The 18,889-nt window shown below is 51.3% G+C and overlaps 1 protein-coding gene across 2 annotated transcripts; it reads left to right on the forward strand.

The window, feature by feature from the left end:
- The first annotated feature begins 227 nt into the window (after positions 1-227).
- On the forward strand, positions 228-17,766 carry LOC101520295 (ADP-ribosylation factor 2). Of its 2 annotated transcripts, none has more exons than XM_058676304.1 (5): positions 228-322; positions 3,396-3,555; positions 8,286-8,396; positions 14,347-14,471; positions 16,180-17,766. In XM_058676304.1, exons 2-5 carry the CDS (start codon positions 3,408-3,410, stop codon positions 16,339-16,341), a joined length of 546 nt encoding a protein of 181 aa, XP_058532287.1. In that variant the 5' UTR covers positions 228-322; positions 3,396-3,407; the 3' UTR covers positions 16,342-17,766. The 2 variants fall into 2 exon arrangements, with proteins under 2 accessions (XP_058532287.1, XP_058532286.1); XM_058676303.1 differs by lacking the exon at positions 228-322 and adding an exon at positions 346-590.
- Positions 17,767-18,889: the final 1,123 nt, after the last annotated feature.

Below are 18,889 nucleotides of genomic sequence, written 5' to 3' on the forward strand. Positions count from 1 at the left end.
GGCTGGGGCTCGTGGGCGGGTCTCGTCGGGGCGCGGTGAGCTTTCATTGGACGATGAACCCGGCATAGCCAGAGCTTCATACTGTCGCCTAGGTCGCGGGGGGCGGGTCTTCGCGCGCCCAAGCCCGTTTTGTCCTTTGCATTGGCCAGACGTGTCGTCACTAATAGAACGTCAAGGTTATTGGCTCAAAAGTTCCAAGAGGCGGTGAGTGATTGGCTGGCTGCCCTCCCCGCCCCCACTTGCGGCGCCATTTTGCTGAGGGATGCCAAAATTCTAAAGGCAGCCGGGTTTCTAACGGTGTTGGTGCTCAGAGCGGCGGCCGGTGAGTCGCGGGCTGGAGGGAGAGGCAGCGGCGCCCGTGGCCTGGCTGCGGGGAGGATACCGGGGAGAGGCGGCCTGCGGAAAGGGGCTGGGCTCCGCCGTCCCTTGGCTGCCCTCTCCAGGGCCATCGCGGCGGATAACCGAAAGGGGCTTGGCGGTTCCGCCCCCGGGCGCTCCTCTCTTCCGAGTTCCCGGCGGCCTTGGCCGGGGGCCGGCGCGGGTGACCTCCCTCCGGGCGTTCTTGCTCCCCTCGGCTGCAGCTGTCGTGTGTGTGTGTGTCCATCCATCCGTCCGGCCGGCCGGCCCTGAGGTCTTCGCCTGGCAGTCGCCGGGTGCTTGTGGCCGGACGGTGAGCATTCGAAAGGCGCCCCGAAATCGGCAGCTTCTTACTGCGGGGCTGCCGGAGTAGGCGAGGAAAGTGAAGCGAGGAGATGGGAGAGCCAGGCGCACCGTGAGCGATTGGCAGAGGGTATCCCCAGACAGAGCTCGCTTTCTCCCCCCACAAGGTCCCTGTCGGTTTTCCTGATCTGGAAGATGGGTCTTTTGTTGGAAACAAAGGAAAGGACTCCCCAGTTTTGTCACCCGACAAGGTCGTGAATGCTGCGACGGCCCCGGACGTTGCACATCTTCTGTAAGGGGTAACGCATCCACCAATGCGTTGGTCCCCGGTGCGTGTGTGTGTGTGTGTGTGTGTGTGAGAGAGAGAGAGAGAGATGGAGAGAGATGAAGGCTGAGCTCGCTTCCCGCTTGCAAGATGCGCTGGTGGGAAGCTGTGAGAGGTTGCTGAACCTCAGAGCTGGAGCCCCTGCCGTCGGCGACCTGCCAGTCCCGCGGTAAAACTTCCTGGGCTGGCAGTTGAAAGGGCCGTCTTTCTCTTTTTTGGACTTTGTATATAGACTTCTGAGAGCTTGACTAGAGCTGTCCGGTCCTCACGGCTCTTAAATCTTCAGAATGTCAAGCCCGCACTTCACTGGACTGCTCTATCCACAGAAAGCAGAGATAAATTTGCAAAAACATTTATTTATTTGAAAGGTGAAGTTACGGGGGCGGGGAGGAGAGAAAGAGACAGATCTTTCATCTGTTGGTTTACTCCCCACAGCCACCCTGATCAGGGCTGAAACAGGGCAAAACCAGAAATTTGGGGCTTTTCCCTGGTCTCCTAGGTGGTGCAGTGACCCAAGCTGTTGGGCCGTCCTCTGCTGCTGTCCCAGGTACGGGGACAGGGAGCTGCATCAGAAGTGATGCGGCCGGGATGTTGTTGATTTGATTAAGTTGAAAAAGAAGCAGAGACTGCTGGATGAATAGGGAGATTTTCCAAGCCCTGGTCGTTGCCCAAATGCCTACAGCTGCCAGGACATGGCCAGTCTGGCCCCGGGAGCCCAGGACTTAGGCTGGCTGGATGGCAGGACCCAAGGACTTGAGGCACCAACTGCTGCCTCCCAGGGTGTGCGTTGGTAGAAAACTGAAATTGGTGGTGTTTCGGGCCCTTGGCCCCCCACACCCTGGTAGGGAGGCAGGTGTCCCAAGTGATGTCTTGACTAATGCATCTGACACCTTTTCTTTTTTAAGATTTATTTTTATTAAAAAATTTTTTTATTGGAAAGTCAGATATACAGAGAGGAGGAGAGACAGAGAAGAAGATCTTCCATCTGATGATTGACTCGCCAAGGGCCCCGACAGCCGGAGCTGAGCCGATCTGAAGTCAAGAGCCTGGAGCCTCTTCTGGGTCTCCCATGCGGGTACAGGGTCCCAAGACTTTGGGCTGTTCTCGACTGCTTTCCCAGGCCACAAGCAGGGAGCTGGATGGGAAGTAAGGCCACCTGGATTAGAACTGGTACACATATGGGATCCTGGCACGTTCAAGGTGAGGACTTTAGCTGCTAGGCTACTGTGCTGGGCCTGTCCGACACCTTTCTTTTTTTCTTTTTCTTTTAAGATTTATTTATTTTTATTGGAAAAGCAGATGTACAGAGAGGAAGATCTTCCGTCCGATGATTCACTCCCCAAGTGGCCGCAATGGCCGGTGCTGCACCGATCCAAATCCAGGAGCCAGGAACTTCTTTCCGGGTCTCCCACGCGGGTACAGGGCCGTCCTCCACTGCTTTCCCAGGCCACAAGCAAGGAGCTGGAAGGGAAGTGGAGCTGTCGGGATTAGAACCTGCGCCCGCATGGGATCCTGGCGCATTAAGGCGAGGATCTTAACCATTATGCTATTGCACTGGGCCCCCGACACCTTTCTGAAGTGAGTTTTTCTTCTATTTGGTTATTTATGTTTAAAAGACTTCTTTATTTTTATTGGAAAGGCAGATTTACAGAGAGGAGGTGAGAGACAGAGTGAGACCTTTCAGGTGCTGATTCACTCTCCAGATGGTCTCAACGACCAGAGCTGAGGCAATCCAAAGCCAGGAGCCAGGAGCTTCCTCTGGGTAGCCCATGTGGGTGCAGGATCCCGAGGCTTTGGTCCATCCTCTGTTGTTTTTCCAGTCAATAAGCAGGGAGCTGGATGGGAAGTGGAGCACCCAAAGCACGAACAGGCATCCCTATGGGAAGCAGGTGCTTGCAGGTGGAGGATTAGCCAGTTGAGCCATCAGCGCTGTGCCTTGAGTTTTTTTCTTAGCGCAGTTTTCCAGGGCTGAATTTTTCCCAACTCTTAGTCTCTTTTTCTGGCAATTGCTATAATCTTGTGAGACAAGCATAGCTACTAAATCCTAAGAATGTTGTTTAACCTGCCTTGAGGACTTTACTTCATATGGGGTAAAATAAGTGGGTTTTTCTGCTTCCCTGAGTCCCTGTTTCAAGAGACTTCAGAAGATGGCATAGATGTGCTTGCAGGGCCTTCGTATGACTAAAGCCTGCTGCTGCTGTCGCGTCCCACTTGGGTTTCTGCTGTGGGAAGCTGAGTTTTTTGGCAAGGCTAGGCTGAGGTTTGCCTAGCACACTGCTCCTTCCCGGCCAGACTGTGCCTGAAGTCTGTATCTGCAGGAGCTGTTGCTCAGCCAGATGTGTGTTTGACGTGTTGGGCCTCTGTCTTTGCGAATAGCGTTTATTTGCTTCTCTTCTCCTTTCAGTTGTAGACTTCGGTTACGATGGGGAATGTTTTTGAAAAGCTGTTCAAAAGTCTATTTGGGAAGAAGGAGATGCGGATTCTCATGGTGGGCTTGGATGCAGCTGGGAAGACCACCATCCTGTATAAGCTGAAGCTGGGAGAGATCGTGACGACCATCCCTACCATAGGTATGTGAGCCCCCCGTGGCCCTCCAGCCTGCAGCATAGTGCCATAGACGTTCCTCTGAGGCTCGTGTCATTGAGGATTTCTTTCTGAAAAAAAATGTCTAAAGATTTGTTTATCCAAAAGACAGACACAGAGAGACGGAGAGATTGAAGAAGAGATTTGTCCGCTGGTTCATGTCCTGTATGTCTGGGGCTGGGCCAGGCTGAAATCAAGAGCTAAGAACTCCATCTGCGTCTCCCACAAGGGTGGCAGGGGCCCAAGTGCTTGAGCCATAATCTGCTGCTTTCCCTAGATGCGCCAGCAGGAGGCGGCTCCAAGTGCAGCTGCTGGGACTTGCTCTGATATTGGATACAGGCATCATAATGCAGGGCCCTGATTTTGCAAAAAAATGTTCATTACAGGGGCCAGCAGCCTAGCATAACAGGCTCAGCCCTTCCCTGTCATGCCAGCATCTCATATGATCACTTGTTTGAGTCCTGGTTGTGCCACTTTTTTTTTTTTAATTGGAAAGTCAGACATACAAAGAGGAAGAGAGACGGAGAGGAAGATCTTCTGTCTGTTGATTTACTCCCCAAGTAGCCGCAATGGCCAGGGCTGAGCCAATCCGGAGCCAGGAGCCAAGAGCCTCCTCTGTGTCTCCCATGCAGGTGCGGGGTCCCAAGGCTTTGGGCTGTCCTCGACTGCTTTCCCTAGCCACAAGCAGGGAGTTGGATGGGAAGCCAGGCTGCTGGGACACGAACAACATCCACATGGGATCCCGGTGCATGCAAGGCAAGGATTCCAGCTGCCAGGCCACCACGTCGGACCCAGCTGTGCCACTTCCAGTTAAGCTTCCTGCTTGTGGCCTGGAAAAAACAACAGAGGATGGCCCAAATCTTTGAAGCCCTATACCCACATGGGAGACCTGGAAGAAGCTCGTGGCTCCTGGCTTTGGAGTAGCCCATCTCTGGCCATTGTAGCTATTTGAATGAAAGATCTCTCTGTTTGCACTTCTTTCTCTGTAACCTTGCCTTTTGGATAAAAAAAAAAAGTTTTAGCAAAAAAGTTCCTTCAAGTAGTATAAGCTTTTTGGGGTTAAAAAAAATATAAAACCTGTTATATGTCTTTTCCTAATTGTTTCCCAGCATTGCTAGCTCATTCCTTGGCTTATAGGAGAGTCGTCTGAACACATTTAAGTTTAACAAATTTGTCTGTGTCTGCCTGGCAAAGAGATAATAATGATGACAACAGTGGGGGCAGCCACGCCCTCTTCTCTGCTCCTGTGCCCCCGCGGCCACCTGCTGGAGGCTGGGCATCCGCTGCCGCCCCCTACGAGTCTCCGTTCCAGCTGGCCTTGCTCAGCGGAAGTCTCTCCCCGCCAGTGTGCAGATGGAGTGTGATTTCTTCCCTCAGCTGGCTCAGACCAGTTATCTGAGATGGTGTCCAAGGGATGTCAGGCTCTCCAGGAGCCGTTTTTTGTGGGCGCCTTCTGAGCTCTGCAGAGGCAGCCTTGACAGAACGTAGCCTCTGCCTTGGGATCGACCTGCAGCCCCGAGCCCTGCGGGATGGCTGTGACACCCCTCGTGAGTGGGTAATCAGGCACTAGGCCCAGCTGATGGACTTGGCGCCAGGGCAGGTGCTGAGAACTTTTGACACTTGAAGAAGCAGAAAACCTGTGAGTTTTGGCACACACATTTGTAAAGTGGATTAGTCCAAAAAATAGCATAGTCACTTTGCTTTCTGTATTTATAAAATGATATATGCTTTTGTAATTTCATAACATATTAAAAACAAAACAAAAAAAAGAACTGCAAGATTTAAAGAACACGCCCAGGACTGTGGCAGGTATCTTTGTAAAGCCATGTGTGTGCTGCTTTCCACTTGCGTGAGGCAATGTGTTTGGTCCGCTTTCTGTCATTTCCTCTCTGGGTTTTCCTGCCTTCTTCCTTAGTCCCTCCGCCCTTGATCTAGCCAACGCCAGCCCAGGGCTTTGGCCTCGGTTTAAGCGTTTCTCTTGGCCCCTTTTCCTGAGTACGCTTCCTCTGTTCTGTTTCTGTAGCAGCCCAAAGTTGTTAGTAACTGTCAGCCCATTTGTGATTTGTTGCTCCGGGTCTGTCCCCTTTCAACAGTGTAAGCAAGAACGGGTCATGTCTTATTCATGGTCCCCAGCCCCTGGCAGAGTGCCTGGAGATAGGTGTCCAGTAAGTTCTTTGGAAACAAGGTAAATATCCATCTTGTTGAAATCAGGATTACCCATGACTCATGCCCCTCTGCACCCATGGATGGAGTGGTTTCCATCCACAGTGATGCTGAGAGTGGCCACGTGACTTGTTCTAGTCAAAGGGGGATGCCAGCAAATGTGATTCCAGCAGAGGGCTGCTAAGACATGTGTCAAGCCCGCATGGAAAACTGCAGCTGCCATTTGAGGAAGGAAGGGCAGTACTCTGTGAGGATGGAAGTCCTGGGGTAACCCCCAGCACCAGACAGGTAGGGGGTAAAGCCCGGACTCCCACTGAAGACAGCCAAAATGAACTGGTGTTTGCTAAACGAAGCAGGGAGTGCCACAAAAGGTACTGACGCAGATCAGCATCCAGTTTTAGTAACTGGCTAGTATTCTGTTATATGGCTGTTTTTAATTACATTGGGCTGATGGCTGGTGAGAGGAGGTGCATTTATACACAGTGCCGAAATGTTTTTCTGCAAATGTTTTTTTTAGCCCCTTGTAGTAATTCCTAGAGGAGGGGTAGGTGTATTAAACCAAATATGTGTTTAAAACAACCACACTGCCAGACTACTCTTTGAAAAGGTGACGCTACCAACAGTAACAAGGTGGCCGTTTCTCCAGTTCGGGAGTTGCCAGTCTGATCAAACAAGACAGACTTCTGTTAGGATTTCTGTGATTATTTATAAATATGTGCCCATTCTCACTGATGCTTATGCTTGCTCCTCTCTGACTTATTTTAGCGTCATTCACCGTGTTTCTTTTGGAAAGGATGGCATGGATCAGGAACCACACGTGTGGTGTTTTCCAGTAGGCCGCCTCTCTTTTCACCTGTTTTTTTCTTTAATGTTTTGTGCTACAGAAGGTTAAAATCGCCACGCAGACACACTTACCAATTCTTTAGTTTTGTTGTCATAAACGTTTATCAGTATTTTTTCCTGCTAATGTTATGGGTTCTTAACAGTGTCATTTCTGAAGTGTGGAGTGCAGTCTCCATTGAGAGTTGTTGGACAGGCTGGCAGTTAGGAGTAAGGTAGGAGTGCGCCGTGTCTTCCCCACAGGTGGACTAGTGCTGGCCCGTGGTACTTTGCACAGTGACAGGCATCTTGTGTGTTTGAGCTGCCCTGGGAGTTGGCAGTAGTGCCCAGTAGCTACTGAGTATGTGAAATGAAGGAATAAGGGATTGAACTTGTAATTGTGTTTCACTTTGATGACTGTCCAATGTCATTTAACTGAATGATTTTAAAAATAAATAATCTTTAAAAAAGTGTCAAGTGAAACTCATTATGGCCACGTGTATGTTTGAGAGGTGGAAGGAGAATACGCATGGGAAGGTGGTTAGACTTTTTAGTAATGCTGCAAATGATTGTCCTTTGGGTTGGGGGACTCGTAGCTGTTGGGGGGTGGGATTCAGCTGATACAATTTGGTGCGGTTTGGGAGTGAACAAGTGGGAAGGGTCTGGCTGTCCTTCGAGCTTCCAGCTTGTGGGATGGAGTCAGTGAGGGGCTGACGAGTAGAGGAGCAGGTTGAAAGGGTAGGTCTTACATTTTGTTTTTTAGCAGATTGCCTTGGAGACATCTAGCTAATGATGCAGGAATAGGAGGCTGGAGGCCAAGCAAGATGGCTTGGAGGATGTAAACCCCAGGGCCGCTGGTTCAGCTGTGAAGGAGAAGCCCTAAGAGCGGTTGCCCAGGGAGGGGTGTGGGAAGAGAAGAGTGGGTGGGGCAGGATGGAGTTGGGTGATTGGATCGTTTAGGATCGTTTAGGGATCAGTTAAACTTGGTGAGCTCAGAGAGCACTGCTGTGGAGACAGGGAGACCAGGAAGCTAGGGGAAAGTTTCAAGGAGGTGGTTGTGTTGGAGGGAGAGGGTGATAGCGTCAAAGATCATCAGATTAGCTGAGGAGAACTGAAGGCAGCTGTGGGGTCGGTTGCCTCAGTGAGCGCAGCTGCCTTCATGGTGGAGAAGGTCCCGTTCCTGGGATGTGGGTGGCAGAAAGGTCTCCATCGGTGCGGCTGAGCTTCCTGGAGACTTCGGCCCCTGCGAGAGCAAGCAGAGGAGGTGACAGGCGGTCACACAGGGCTGAGGAAGAGCTGTGCTGTTTCTTGTCCGGCTGTAAAAGATGGGAACAGAAGTGGGGTGTGGATAACAGATTGAAGACACTCCGAGAGAGGAGAGGGTGGGTTCTGGGTAGCCTGGGTAGATTGGATCCAGCAAGTAGCTGGTGGGAATTGGGAGTTCTGGATATCCTTCCCATTTTGAGAGGGAGGAAGAACGTGGGTGAGGGTATAAGGTGGTTTTGCACTGTGTGCCTGTGCGCCACCTCTTCCTGCCCTGCTGCAAGGGGAGGGCACAGAGGGCTGAGACAGCTGCTGTGCTGCACGGAGTGACAGAGTGGCAGCTTTGTGAGCTGCAGATCCTTGACTGGCAAGCTGCTTTGTAATTAAAAATACACAAATGTTAGCTGGAATTAGTTTGAATTGTTCAGCCAGCAGAAATCATAATTGAGTTTGTTCCGTCTTCCCAATTTAGGTTTCAATGTGGAGACAGTAGAATATAAAAATATCAGCTTCACCGTCTGGGATGTCGGTGGCCAGGATAAAATCAGACCTCTGTGGCGACATTACTTTCAGAATACGCAAGGTAAGGTTTGAAGCCTTCTGTGTTCAGTGTGTCTTCAGACAGATGTTTGAAGCGAATCCTGTGGTTCCATGCATCATTTGAACCATCAGTCAGCCATTTTCTGAACCTCGTGTTCCTAGGAAAAGTCTCTGGGCTCCAGTGCTCTGTGTCAGACGTTTCTCTTCATCTAGTGTGGTTAGAAATGGTTATCCTGATGAATTTCATCTTTCAGCTACCCGAGAGTTCAGTGTGCCCTAGAGCGAGCGCTGGTGTCTGAAATTCTTCAGAACTCAAGTAACTCCTGAACATGTGGAGAGTGTCTGATTCATACCTCTGCAGGAAAAGCGATGAACTGGCGGGTCAGGCACCCAGCATCCTGGCCACAGGTCCTCAGCTGTGCCTCTGCAAGCACGTGAAGAGGCACAGATGGCCAGACTGTCACCTGATTTCCTTATCATTGGCTTCTTACAAGTGGAGTTTTACTTTGCTCCCCTGTCAACCTGTTGGAGGTTTTTCATTGGCCACATTTTATATAAATGTCGCTTACTAAATTTTGTCCCTAAGAGAGAGCCGACTGTTGGCATTGTTTATACAGCCGGATGCTCTAGTAGGAGCTTAGTCACATGGCTCTATAGTGACGTGTTTTAGAATTTACTTGGAGTCTACTAGTTGTGAAGGTTCTCCTGCTCCAGGTTTCTAGACATTGATCAGTCTTGCCAGACCAAATGTTTCTTTCTTTCTTTTTTTTTTTTTTTTTTTTTTCATTACAAAGTCAGATATACAGAGAGGAGGAGAGACAGAGAGGAAGATCTTCTGTCCGGTGATTCACTCCCCAAGTGAGCCACAACGGCTGGTAGCTATGCCGATCTGAAGCTGGGAACCAGGAACTTCCAGGTCTCCCACGCGGGTACAGGGTCCCAAGGCCTTGGGCCATCCTCAACTGCTTTCTCAGGCCACAAGCAGGGAGCTGGATGGGAAGTGGAGCTGCCAGGATTAGAACCGGCGCCCATATGGGATCCCGGCGCGTTCAAGGCTAAGACTTTTTAGCTGCTAGACCACGCCGCCGGGCCCAAGACCAAATGTTTCAAGGAGCATTCCTCTGTGTGTGTGTGTGTGTGTTTAAGGTTTGTTTGTTTATTTGAAAAGTAGAGAGAGCTCTTACATTTGTTAGTCTACATGGTCCCACTTCACTGATCCAGCCAGCAGCTCTGGCTGCCACCCTGTTCTCTGCCACACAGTGACAAGGGCCAAGCATGTGGGCGTTTCTCTGCTGCCCTCCCAGGAGGAGTTGTAAGTACTGGGTCCTGAAGTGGAGACATGGGCTGGAACTGGTGCTCCCATGTGGGATGCCCGTGTCACAAGTAGGCTCAGTCTGCTGTGCCACAGCACTGGCACCCAAATGTATTCTTACTGCATTTTACATCTTTGTAGCAGGAACAAAATTCACATTTTTTTTTTCTTTTGAAGATTTATTTATTTGGAAGACAGTGAACACAGATTGAGTGATTGTCCGTGTGCTTGTTCACTCCCCTAGGTCTGTGCTGATCTGTCTGCTTGTTCACTCCCCTGGTCTTGGGCTGTGCTCAAGCTAGGAGCCCGGAACTGGGTCTCCCTTCATGGGGAGTAGTGTCTGAAGCACATGGCCCATGATTTGCTGCCTTCCCAAGCAAATTAGCCTGGAGCTAAATCAGAAGCAGAGGGACCAGGGCTCCAACTGACACAGATGGATGCAGGGGTCCCAGGGAACATTTTAACCACTGCGCCAAACATTCTCCCCTACAATTAGTTTTAGAGTAAGATATGCATAACTTCACAATTCTTAAATGTAGACCACCAGTCCTGGACATGAGCCCTGATGCCCCTGCATGCCCCCACCTGTGCCATCCCCCCCACTAGCACACTGCCAGGTGGCCAGTGGCATTCACCTGGCGCCATTGGTGCCCCAGGCCGCCCAACCTGTGCCCCACCAGAATCCCCGTTCCCAGGGCTCATGGACCCAGCACCCACTATGCAGGTGGTCCCAAGGACCCAGGCCAGGTGACCTGGGCCCCACTGGACGCCATGCCCCTGAGGATCATGGACCCAGCATACCCCTCTCCCTATTTATTTAGAAGGAAAAAAATGGAATAGGCTAGGTGACTATGCTGGTGCACTGGTATTTTTAACACAGATTTGGCATTAACCAGTTCTAGGATGCCTGCCAACTGTTAGCTGCTCTTCTCCCAGTAGTGTAACACTTGCCTAGGTATAATGCAACCTAGGCTGTTGCCCACAGCTGGGATCAGTCTGCTTTCTATTTGAATTTGCCTGTTTTTTTTTTTTTTTCTTGTTGTTTTGTTTTTGTGTTTTTAAGATTTATTTATTTTTGTTAGGGAGATTTTTACAGAGAGGAGAGGAAGATCTTTCATCTGCTGATTCACTCCCCAAGTAGCCAAAACAGCCAGAGCCAGGAGCGTCTTCTGGGTCCCTCGTGAGTGTAGGTTCCCAAGCCCTTGGGCTATTCTCTACTGCCCTCCCAGGTTACAAGCAGGGATTGGCATGGGGAGTGGAGCAGCCGGGACACAACAGGCACCCATATGGGATCCTGCCGTGTGCAAAGCGAGGATTTTAGCAGCTAAGTGACTACACTGTGCCCTGAATTTGCCTATTCTAGGTGTTTCATCTGAGGAGACATTTGTCCTTTTGTGTCTGGTGTCTTTTCGGCCTGCTGTTCTCAAGGTCGAGGCAGGCTTCCTTGTATAGCTGGGTGACACCCCATTGTGTGGTGAGGCCACATTTGTTTAGCCGTTCATCCATAGTGGATGCTTGGTCGTTTGCCCTGTGACTATTGCAAATAATGCTGCTGCAAATGTCTGGGTCGAGAATGCTGTACGAGAGTTCTTCTTTGTGATTCTTTGGAGTATGTAGGCAGGAGTAGAGTTGCTAGGGAAGCCTGTTTTTGCTTTAGTGTAATAAAATACACCTGAAATTCACCACCACAGCCGTGTGTCAGCTTACAGCTTAGTGGGCCGTGTGGTCATGGCCGCCATCCATTCCCAGAATGCTTCGTCCTGTGAAACTGCCCGAACCCAGGAAACCTAGGAACACTCACTGCTCATCTCCCACCCCTGTCAAACTCCGGGCAGCCACTGGCTCGTCCCAGTCTCGGTGATACCAGCTGGATTCAGATGGGACCAGCCCAGTCTCCCCCAGTTGGAGTTCCCATCAGCTTTTCATCCAGCGGTGCAAGGTTGTCCCTGACTGTGACTTCATCAGGACTTACCCACTGGTGGCTTTTCTGAATACTGTTCCTTCTACGTTTCTTGGCTGAAACCCTTCTCGACAAAGAATTCCTTCGTCAAATATTTGCTTTTCTTGAAATACAATTTGTACAAAAAAGACAGAAGATCCTTCTTTATTCCCCTGTATTGATTTTCTCTACTAGTGATTTCCCTGGTAATGCTTAAATTTTTCTGTCCTTGTATTTCTGTCCATCACAGAGGGTTGTTTTAATACCCACAATGTCCATTGAGCCTGTATCAGTTTCTGTACCCTGCTGGCCCCCCTGTGGCAGACTGGAGCATGGGGCCTTTCAACATGCTGCTGTGGGTCCTGGGAGAGTTAGGCAGGCTCTTCCAGTGGGCATGACGGGTTCTGTCTGCACCGCCAGAGTTAAATGTGATTCACTGGGTAAAATGGCTCATCTGGTGGCTTACGGCAGTACGTAGGCAGTTAGCAGCCCAGACTGTATGAGATGTTGCCTCCGCATCCTCTGGTGCGATTCTATTTTCTACTCTGTGGTGAGTTTTCATAGCCAAACAACAGGTTGAATTGCCTTTTTGTCTTAAGTCTTCAGTTGTCACGAACCCGTGCCCATGTTACTGCGTTTTGGTAGTTGTTGCCGTGGTGGCAGACGGCTGGCTGTATTCTTGGGCTGTGGGCTGGATCAGCTGAACACTGGGAAATAGCAAATGAAGCTCTTGGAAGAAGGGATTTGCTGTTTGTGGCTGGACCACACGGCACGGCCACGAGTAGCCTGGGTGCTGCTGCCGTCTGTCTGCCAGTCCCTCAAAGGTCAGACTGTCTTTTTCCTCTTCAGTGGTTGAGTGTGACAGAACTGAAGGGATGCCTTCAGCTCTCAGTTAAGTGTGTCCATTTCCCGTGTATACATTGGAATCTCTATATGATTGCTTAATATATGACACAGAAGCATTTAACAATCTGTTAGTTTTATTGCATAAACTTTTTTTCTCCTGACTGAATGTTCAGTTATTTTAATTTGTGGAATGGCAATATAATCTGTGTGGTTCAAAATTCAAAAATCAGGAAAGGCATACAGGGACAAGCTGCCATTTCATTCTTGTCCGTAAGCAGTTCTCATAGCTGACCCTCCCTTGCTTTAATTTTGAATTTTGATGATGAAATTCAGTATTTTAAAAACATTTTTATTTATGTGAAAGGCACAGAGAGAGCAAGATGAATTTTCCATCTACCAGTTCACTTCCTAAATGCCTGCAGTGGCCGGGCTGGGCTGGGCTGGGCTGAAGCCTGGAGCCAGAAGTTCCATCTTGGTCTCCGTGTGGGTGGGGGACCCAAGTACGAGTGCCCTCAGCGGCTGCCTCCCCAGGTATATGTCAGCAGGAAGTGCCATGGGAGCTGACTGAATCCCAAGTGTTCCACGTGGGATGTGGTCTTTTCCAGTGCTGACATAACCTGCTTTGCCACAGTGCCCTTCCTGCCGTGTCCCCTCGTCCAGGGTCTTGTTGCTTAACAGAGAAATATGAAGTCACAGGGAAGAGAGTGAGCAAGGGCAAGCGATTTGGATCAGTGACCAAAGCTTCCTGTGTGGAGGAAGGGCCCCGGAGCAGGAGTCCATGGCCCCAGCAGGCTGCTGTCCTCTTAGTTATTTTCTTCTCTGTCCCAGCTTGTCTGTGACATACTGGGCCCTCCGCTGGTACACCCAGCAAGGCTCGTGCTGGGCCTTCCCCTGTTGCACCCAGTGAGGCTGGTGCTGGGCCCTCCCCTGGTGCCCCCAGCAAGATTTGTGCTGGGCCCTCCCCTGGTACACCCAGTGAGGCTGGTGCTGGGCCCTCCTCCCCTGGTGCACCCAGCAAGGCTCATGCTGCTGGCCTTCCCCTCCCCTCACCCCATGCACTCAGTGAGGTTTGCATTTGGAGTGGCTGCCCTGACTTTGTCTGCTGGTGCCTAAGGGGTCAGTAATTGGATTCCCCAGAGAGGTAGGATTTACCAGAATTCACCCAAGATCCACTCTTCTTCTAACCCTGACTCAAGGGCCCTCTTTCCCTACCTGTCCAGATAGTTTGTGCATATACAAGCAGCCTTGTGTGTATATGTAAACAGTTTTGCATGCTCTTCATGTGTAAATATGCCTTTTCTAGCTTCTTTAGTTCAGGAGTGTGGCTGGTCCAGGACTGAGTTCTTAAGCAAAGATCCCCTATACAAACTTTAAAATGGAGCTGGTGACAAGGAAGTAATAGGCCAGTTTCCACCCTGCCTACTTTGTAGGGATCATTTGGGATTTCTGGGTCATCTGACTGGCTTATTCATGATCAAAGTCTATAATTGCTGACAGCATGTGACGTCTTTGGAGGAGTTTTGAATGTTTTATAGGTTTTCGTTTCATGGGATTTAACAGACCTGACTTTGCCAGGGCAGGCTGTTGGGAGCAGCCATGTCAGGCAGGTGTGGGCTTGGCCTGGACACATGACAAAGGGGCATAGGCCCTGTGCTGACTGTCTTACTGAGACTCACCCTAAAGTTTCCTTGACAGAGGGAGTCAGATCATCTCACCCACCTGCCATTTCCCTTTTGGGGTCTCTTCTGCAGTGTCCCCTAAATCATGGCTTAAGCAGGCCACGTGTGTCTCCAGTGACAGGCAGGCCTTGGAGGCAGTCGTTGGCGTCCTCAGCTCTACTGACTTTCTCTTGAGCATCCCTTATCGAGCTGTGTAACAGGTCCTGTTTCTTGCCAGGTCTGATTTTTGTGGTTGACAGCAATGACAGAGAGCGAGTCAATGAGGCCCGGGAGGAGCTGACCAGGATGCTGGCAGAAGATGAACTCAGAGACGCTGTTCTCCTGGTGTTTGTGAATAAGCAGGTACGTGGAGCTCGCTGCGGGAGCTCACCGTCGAGGCTCACTCTCAGAATGGCAGAACTTACATTAGGTTCTGCTTCTACTCTCCAGCCCTAGCCATAAGCTCTCCTGCTGTCTCCTTCTCGGAGTGCGCTGCAGGCACTGAGTCACTCTCAGTCATACTGACCGAGTATCTGCTGAGTTGAGGCTTGGTCCTGGTAAGCAGGCTTGTGTGGGACTGCGCCAGCATAAGGTGTCCACCGTGAGAGTCAGTGTTTCCTTCCACTTTCTCCTCCACCCATGCGTTTGTCACCATAGGTTGGTCAGGTGCATTTTCTCCTGTCTTTTGGCTCTGTCAGTGTGATTTTAAATGGCCAACAGTTCAGCGTTCACTCCCACAGGGTACCTCTTGAGAGGTTCAGTGTCTGCCCAGAGCTCCACAGTAGGCACGACAGACTGAAAACAGGAAACTGATAAACCTGCTATTTTCAATTATAAAAACAATGTACTCATGGCATAAAAAGGCAGAAGTTCAGAATACCAAGTGAAATATTCTAGTCCTTTCTTTGAAGTAAAACATGATTACATCTCTGTTTTTTTAAAAGATTTATTTGTTTGTTTATTTGAGAGAGAGGAGAGACAAAGATGTGTCGTCTGCTGCTTCACTCTCCAAATGTCCACCATGGCTGGAGCTGGGCAGGTCTGAATGTGGGAGCCAGGAGCTTCCTCTGGGTCTCCCACATGGGTGCTGGGGCCCAAGCACTTAGGCCATCTCCTGCTTTCTGTGGCTCATTAGCAGGGTACTAGACTGGAAGTGGAGCAGCCGGGACTGGGATCAGCACCTGCGTGGAATGCTTCAGGCAGTGGCTGTACCTAGCACACCACAGCGCTGGCCCTGCTTATATTTCCTGTATCTGTTTGCAGAAATGCACCCTTGGGTGCCCTTGCAAGTCGTTCTGTGATCGTGTCCACAATTCGGAGCCAGAGATTGCCCTGCACATCCGGCCTGCTGCCTGCCTTCTTAATTAGCAAACTTTTGATGCCTTTCCGGTCATCAGTAAACCCACGTCACCCTTGTTTAGTGCCAGTTTCTTCTGTGTTGGAGCTCACTGTGGGCCAGGCACGGTTCCAGGCACTTGGGATACATCAGAGATGGACAGACTCCTGCCCTGTCACACTTGCTTCTGTTCATCTCAGTAGAGATAATGGATGTGTTAATTAAGTGTTAAGTCCGGAAGCCTATGGGCAGTGCCACCTGAAAAAGCTGGAGCAAGTCAAGGTGGAAGAGCCCCAGGGCTGTGGGCTGGGCCTTCCAGAGCACAGCCAGGGTTTAGGATGTCCACCAGGGGAGAGGCAGCGTGGAACCCCTGTTGGTGCCCACTTGGAGAGTAGGTCAGTGGCAGCAAGCGCAGAAGGAGGCAGACCCAGGCGGAGGCTGTTTCCGTATTCTGGCTGCGGAGCCACTGAGTGGTCGGGCCTCAGCCATAAGTGATCCGACTGCTAGTGTTTCCCTACTGGAGCCGCTGGGGTTTCCCGGTAAGGTTGGCCGTGGAATTGAGAGGGAGAAGCAAGTTATGGGTGATCTTAAGAATTTGGGCACAAAAGATGGGAAAGCTGGTATTGTCATCAGATGAGCAGGGGATACTGTGGCAGAGGGCACCTGCTGTGGCCAGGGCACGTTGCAGTGCACGGTAAGCTGTGATGACAGGACTTGTGAATGTTCTCTTTCCAGGACCTTCCCAATGCTATGAATGCAGCAGAGATCACGGATAAGCTGGGCTTGCATTCCCTCCGCCAGAGGAATTGGTACATCCAAGCCACTTGCGCCACCAGCGGTGATGGACTCTACGAAGGCCTCGACTGGCTCTCCAACCAGCTTAAAAACCAGAAGTGATTGGAAGCAGCCCTTCCCTGTGCATTGTGGCAAACCAGCGGGCCTCTTCTGTGTGCGTGTGTGCGTGTGCGGAGCCCGGGGGGCCGTGTGGCTAGGAGTGGGGGCAGCTTTCTCACACTGTGCCTTACAACATGCTTTAGGAAACCAGTATTCCATTTCCCGTAAACCATGCTGTTTTAAATGGTCCCTTCCATTTCCATAGCTGCAGTCCAGGGGGCTCCCTGAGGCATGACAGCCAGGACTGGGAAGAGAGCTGGGGCATGGTTTGGGTTCATCCCCACAGCCCTGGGCCTGGCACCTCTGTGTGCCCGAGTCCTGTTGGACTTTGGCATCCTTTGGGAAAAGGCAGGCAGGAGTGGCTGTTCTTTTGCTGTGGTAGCAGTCCTGGTGGCTCCCCGTGGAATGTTTGAGGGCAGAAAACCCCCAGGGGGAGGTGTGAGGGGGTCTGTTGGGAACTTGTTCCTTCAGTTGCGTTTCAGCCCGGACGTTCTGTTTTAGCACACTTGATTTATAGAAAGCATTGACTGTATGTAACACTAGAAAATTGTCCCCTCTTCCCTTAACCTGGTTCCTTCCCTCACTTGCCAGATGGAGCCCATTTGGAGCGGTTCTCTCAGTGTGAGACTGAGGCTCTGCTTGGAGCCCCCTGGTCCCCTGTGGGGCGGGTGGGAGGATGCGGGAGGTGAAGCACAGCTTCCACATCCTTCCCGCTGTGCCCATCTTAGGGTTCAGGCTGCTGAGACCCCTGCTCCCCCCGCTCTGCCCTGCGGCTCGCTCCTAGGGCGGGGGCGTCCCTGGGTACACTTTTCCGAGTCCAGCCTGCGTTGTTCACTCATTTTTCTTTCCAGAATCATACCCAGGAGTTCCAAGAGCTTGTGGGAGGATCCGTTTTGGAGCTAAAATCCCCTGAACCTCCTGGTTTTGCTCCCAAGTTGGTGCTAATCTCTCTCCTCTAGACCGCTCTGCCTGGGGACACTCGAGTCGGGTGAGCTGTCTGGATACGTTCTTTATACTGTCCTCCGGCCCTTCCTCCCACGTGATCGTGGGCCAGCGCTGAATCCCAGCACGCCACTACTTAACCGTTTAAAATTCCTTTTTCAAAAAATCTCAGTGCAAGTGATAGGGGAAAGGAATGTAAGGTGAATGTTCACAGAAGTGCGTCCTGTTGAGTGGTAACCGTGAAGTTGGTGTTGGCAGGAGTCCATGGTAGACGTTAGCGTCCCGTTGTTCATCGTGTTCAGCAGAGTGCTCACTGTGGTGCCGCAGCTGCGTCTGGAGTGGACTGAACGTGCGTCGTTCCGAGAGCCATCAGACTGGAGCCTGACATGCTTAGCCCCAGGGTGCCTGACGCGGGATGAGGCCCACTGGACACATGTTGACTGGTTGGACAATAAAGAACTTGGTTTGGAAGGAAGGCAGGCAGCCGTGTGCTTCTGAATGTCCTGAACTCATTTCAAATCCCTGTCCGCCTCCGCCTCCTTTCTGGCTGACTTTGTGTTTTCCCGCCGGCCGCAGGGGTGCTGGGCCTGCCCCTGGGCTTCCCCTGGTGCTCCCCACACAGCTCTTTCTCACGCTGCAGTTTTGTGGTAAGTGCAGGCATTCACTGTAGTGGTCCCTGAAAGCCACGTCTCTCCCTTTTCTGCTGGCCTAGGGCTCCTCCAGCCTTTGTTGTCCCTCAGCCTCAGCCTGCTCAACTGTGGGCTGGGGATCTCATGCCCACCACCTGTGGTTGTGGAGATTAACCACCTCATACCTTGACCACCTCCCTGGGCTATTCCAGTGTCCTGAGTGTGGACGGCAGTGCTGGCCAGGAGCCCTCTGCATTGCTCACAGAAGTGGAGCTGGGGGAGCCGTAGGTAACCTCCAGCCCTTCTGGGTGCCCGATGGCAACAGGACACTCACTGAAACATGTTGCCACATCCACCCTGTGCTTCTCTTTGTTTTGGGGCCCGAGGTATGATTCGTGATGTTCAGGGAACGTCATCACTAATTACAGGCAAAGTTGCCATCACCTGCTGCAGACCACGCCACCTGGTTGGTCACAGAAGATGCCACGGCAGGCTGCGGGTGTGCCTCGGACCGCGCAAGCATGTGGGGAAAGCTTTCAGGGGGCTTCCCAGGGAAGCCAAGCAGCAGCAGGCCTCCTGCACAGGCTCTAGGCGGAAGTTGGCAAGAGTACATGGAAAGTCTCACCTGCCAGGAGGCTAGTTTTCCTTTTAAAGTTGATTTTTTTCCCCATCTTTTTTGGCAGCTGCTTTCTTTTTAAAAACATTAATTTTTGTTTTTATTGGAAAGTCAGATATACAGAGAAGAGGAGAGACAGAGAGGAAGATCTGTCTGCTGATTCACTCCCCAAGTGACCACAACAGCCAGAGCTGTTCCGATCCGAAGCCAGGAACCAAAGCCTTTTCTGGGTCTCCCACGCAGGTGCAGGGTCCCAAGGCTTTGGGCCATCCTCGACTGCTTTCCCAGGCACAGACAGGGAGCTGGATGGGAGGTGAAGCAGCTGGGGCATGAACAGGCCCCATATGGGATCCCAGCAGTTGCA

The sequence above is a fragment of the Ochotona princeps genome, chromosome 17 (genome assembly GCF_030435755.1).
Source record: "Ochotona princeps isolate mOchPri1 chromosome 17, mOchPri1.hap1, whole genome shotgun sequence".
NCBI classification, from domain to species: Eukaryota; Metazoa; Chordata; class Mammalia; order Lagomorpha; family Ochotonidae; genus Ochotona; species Ochotona princeps.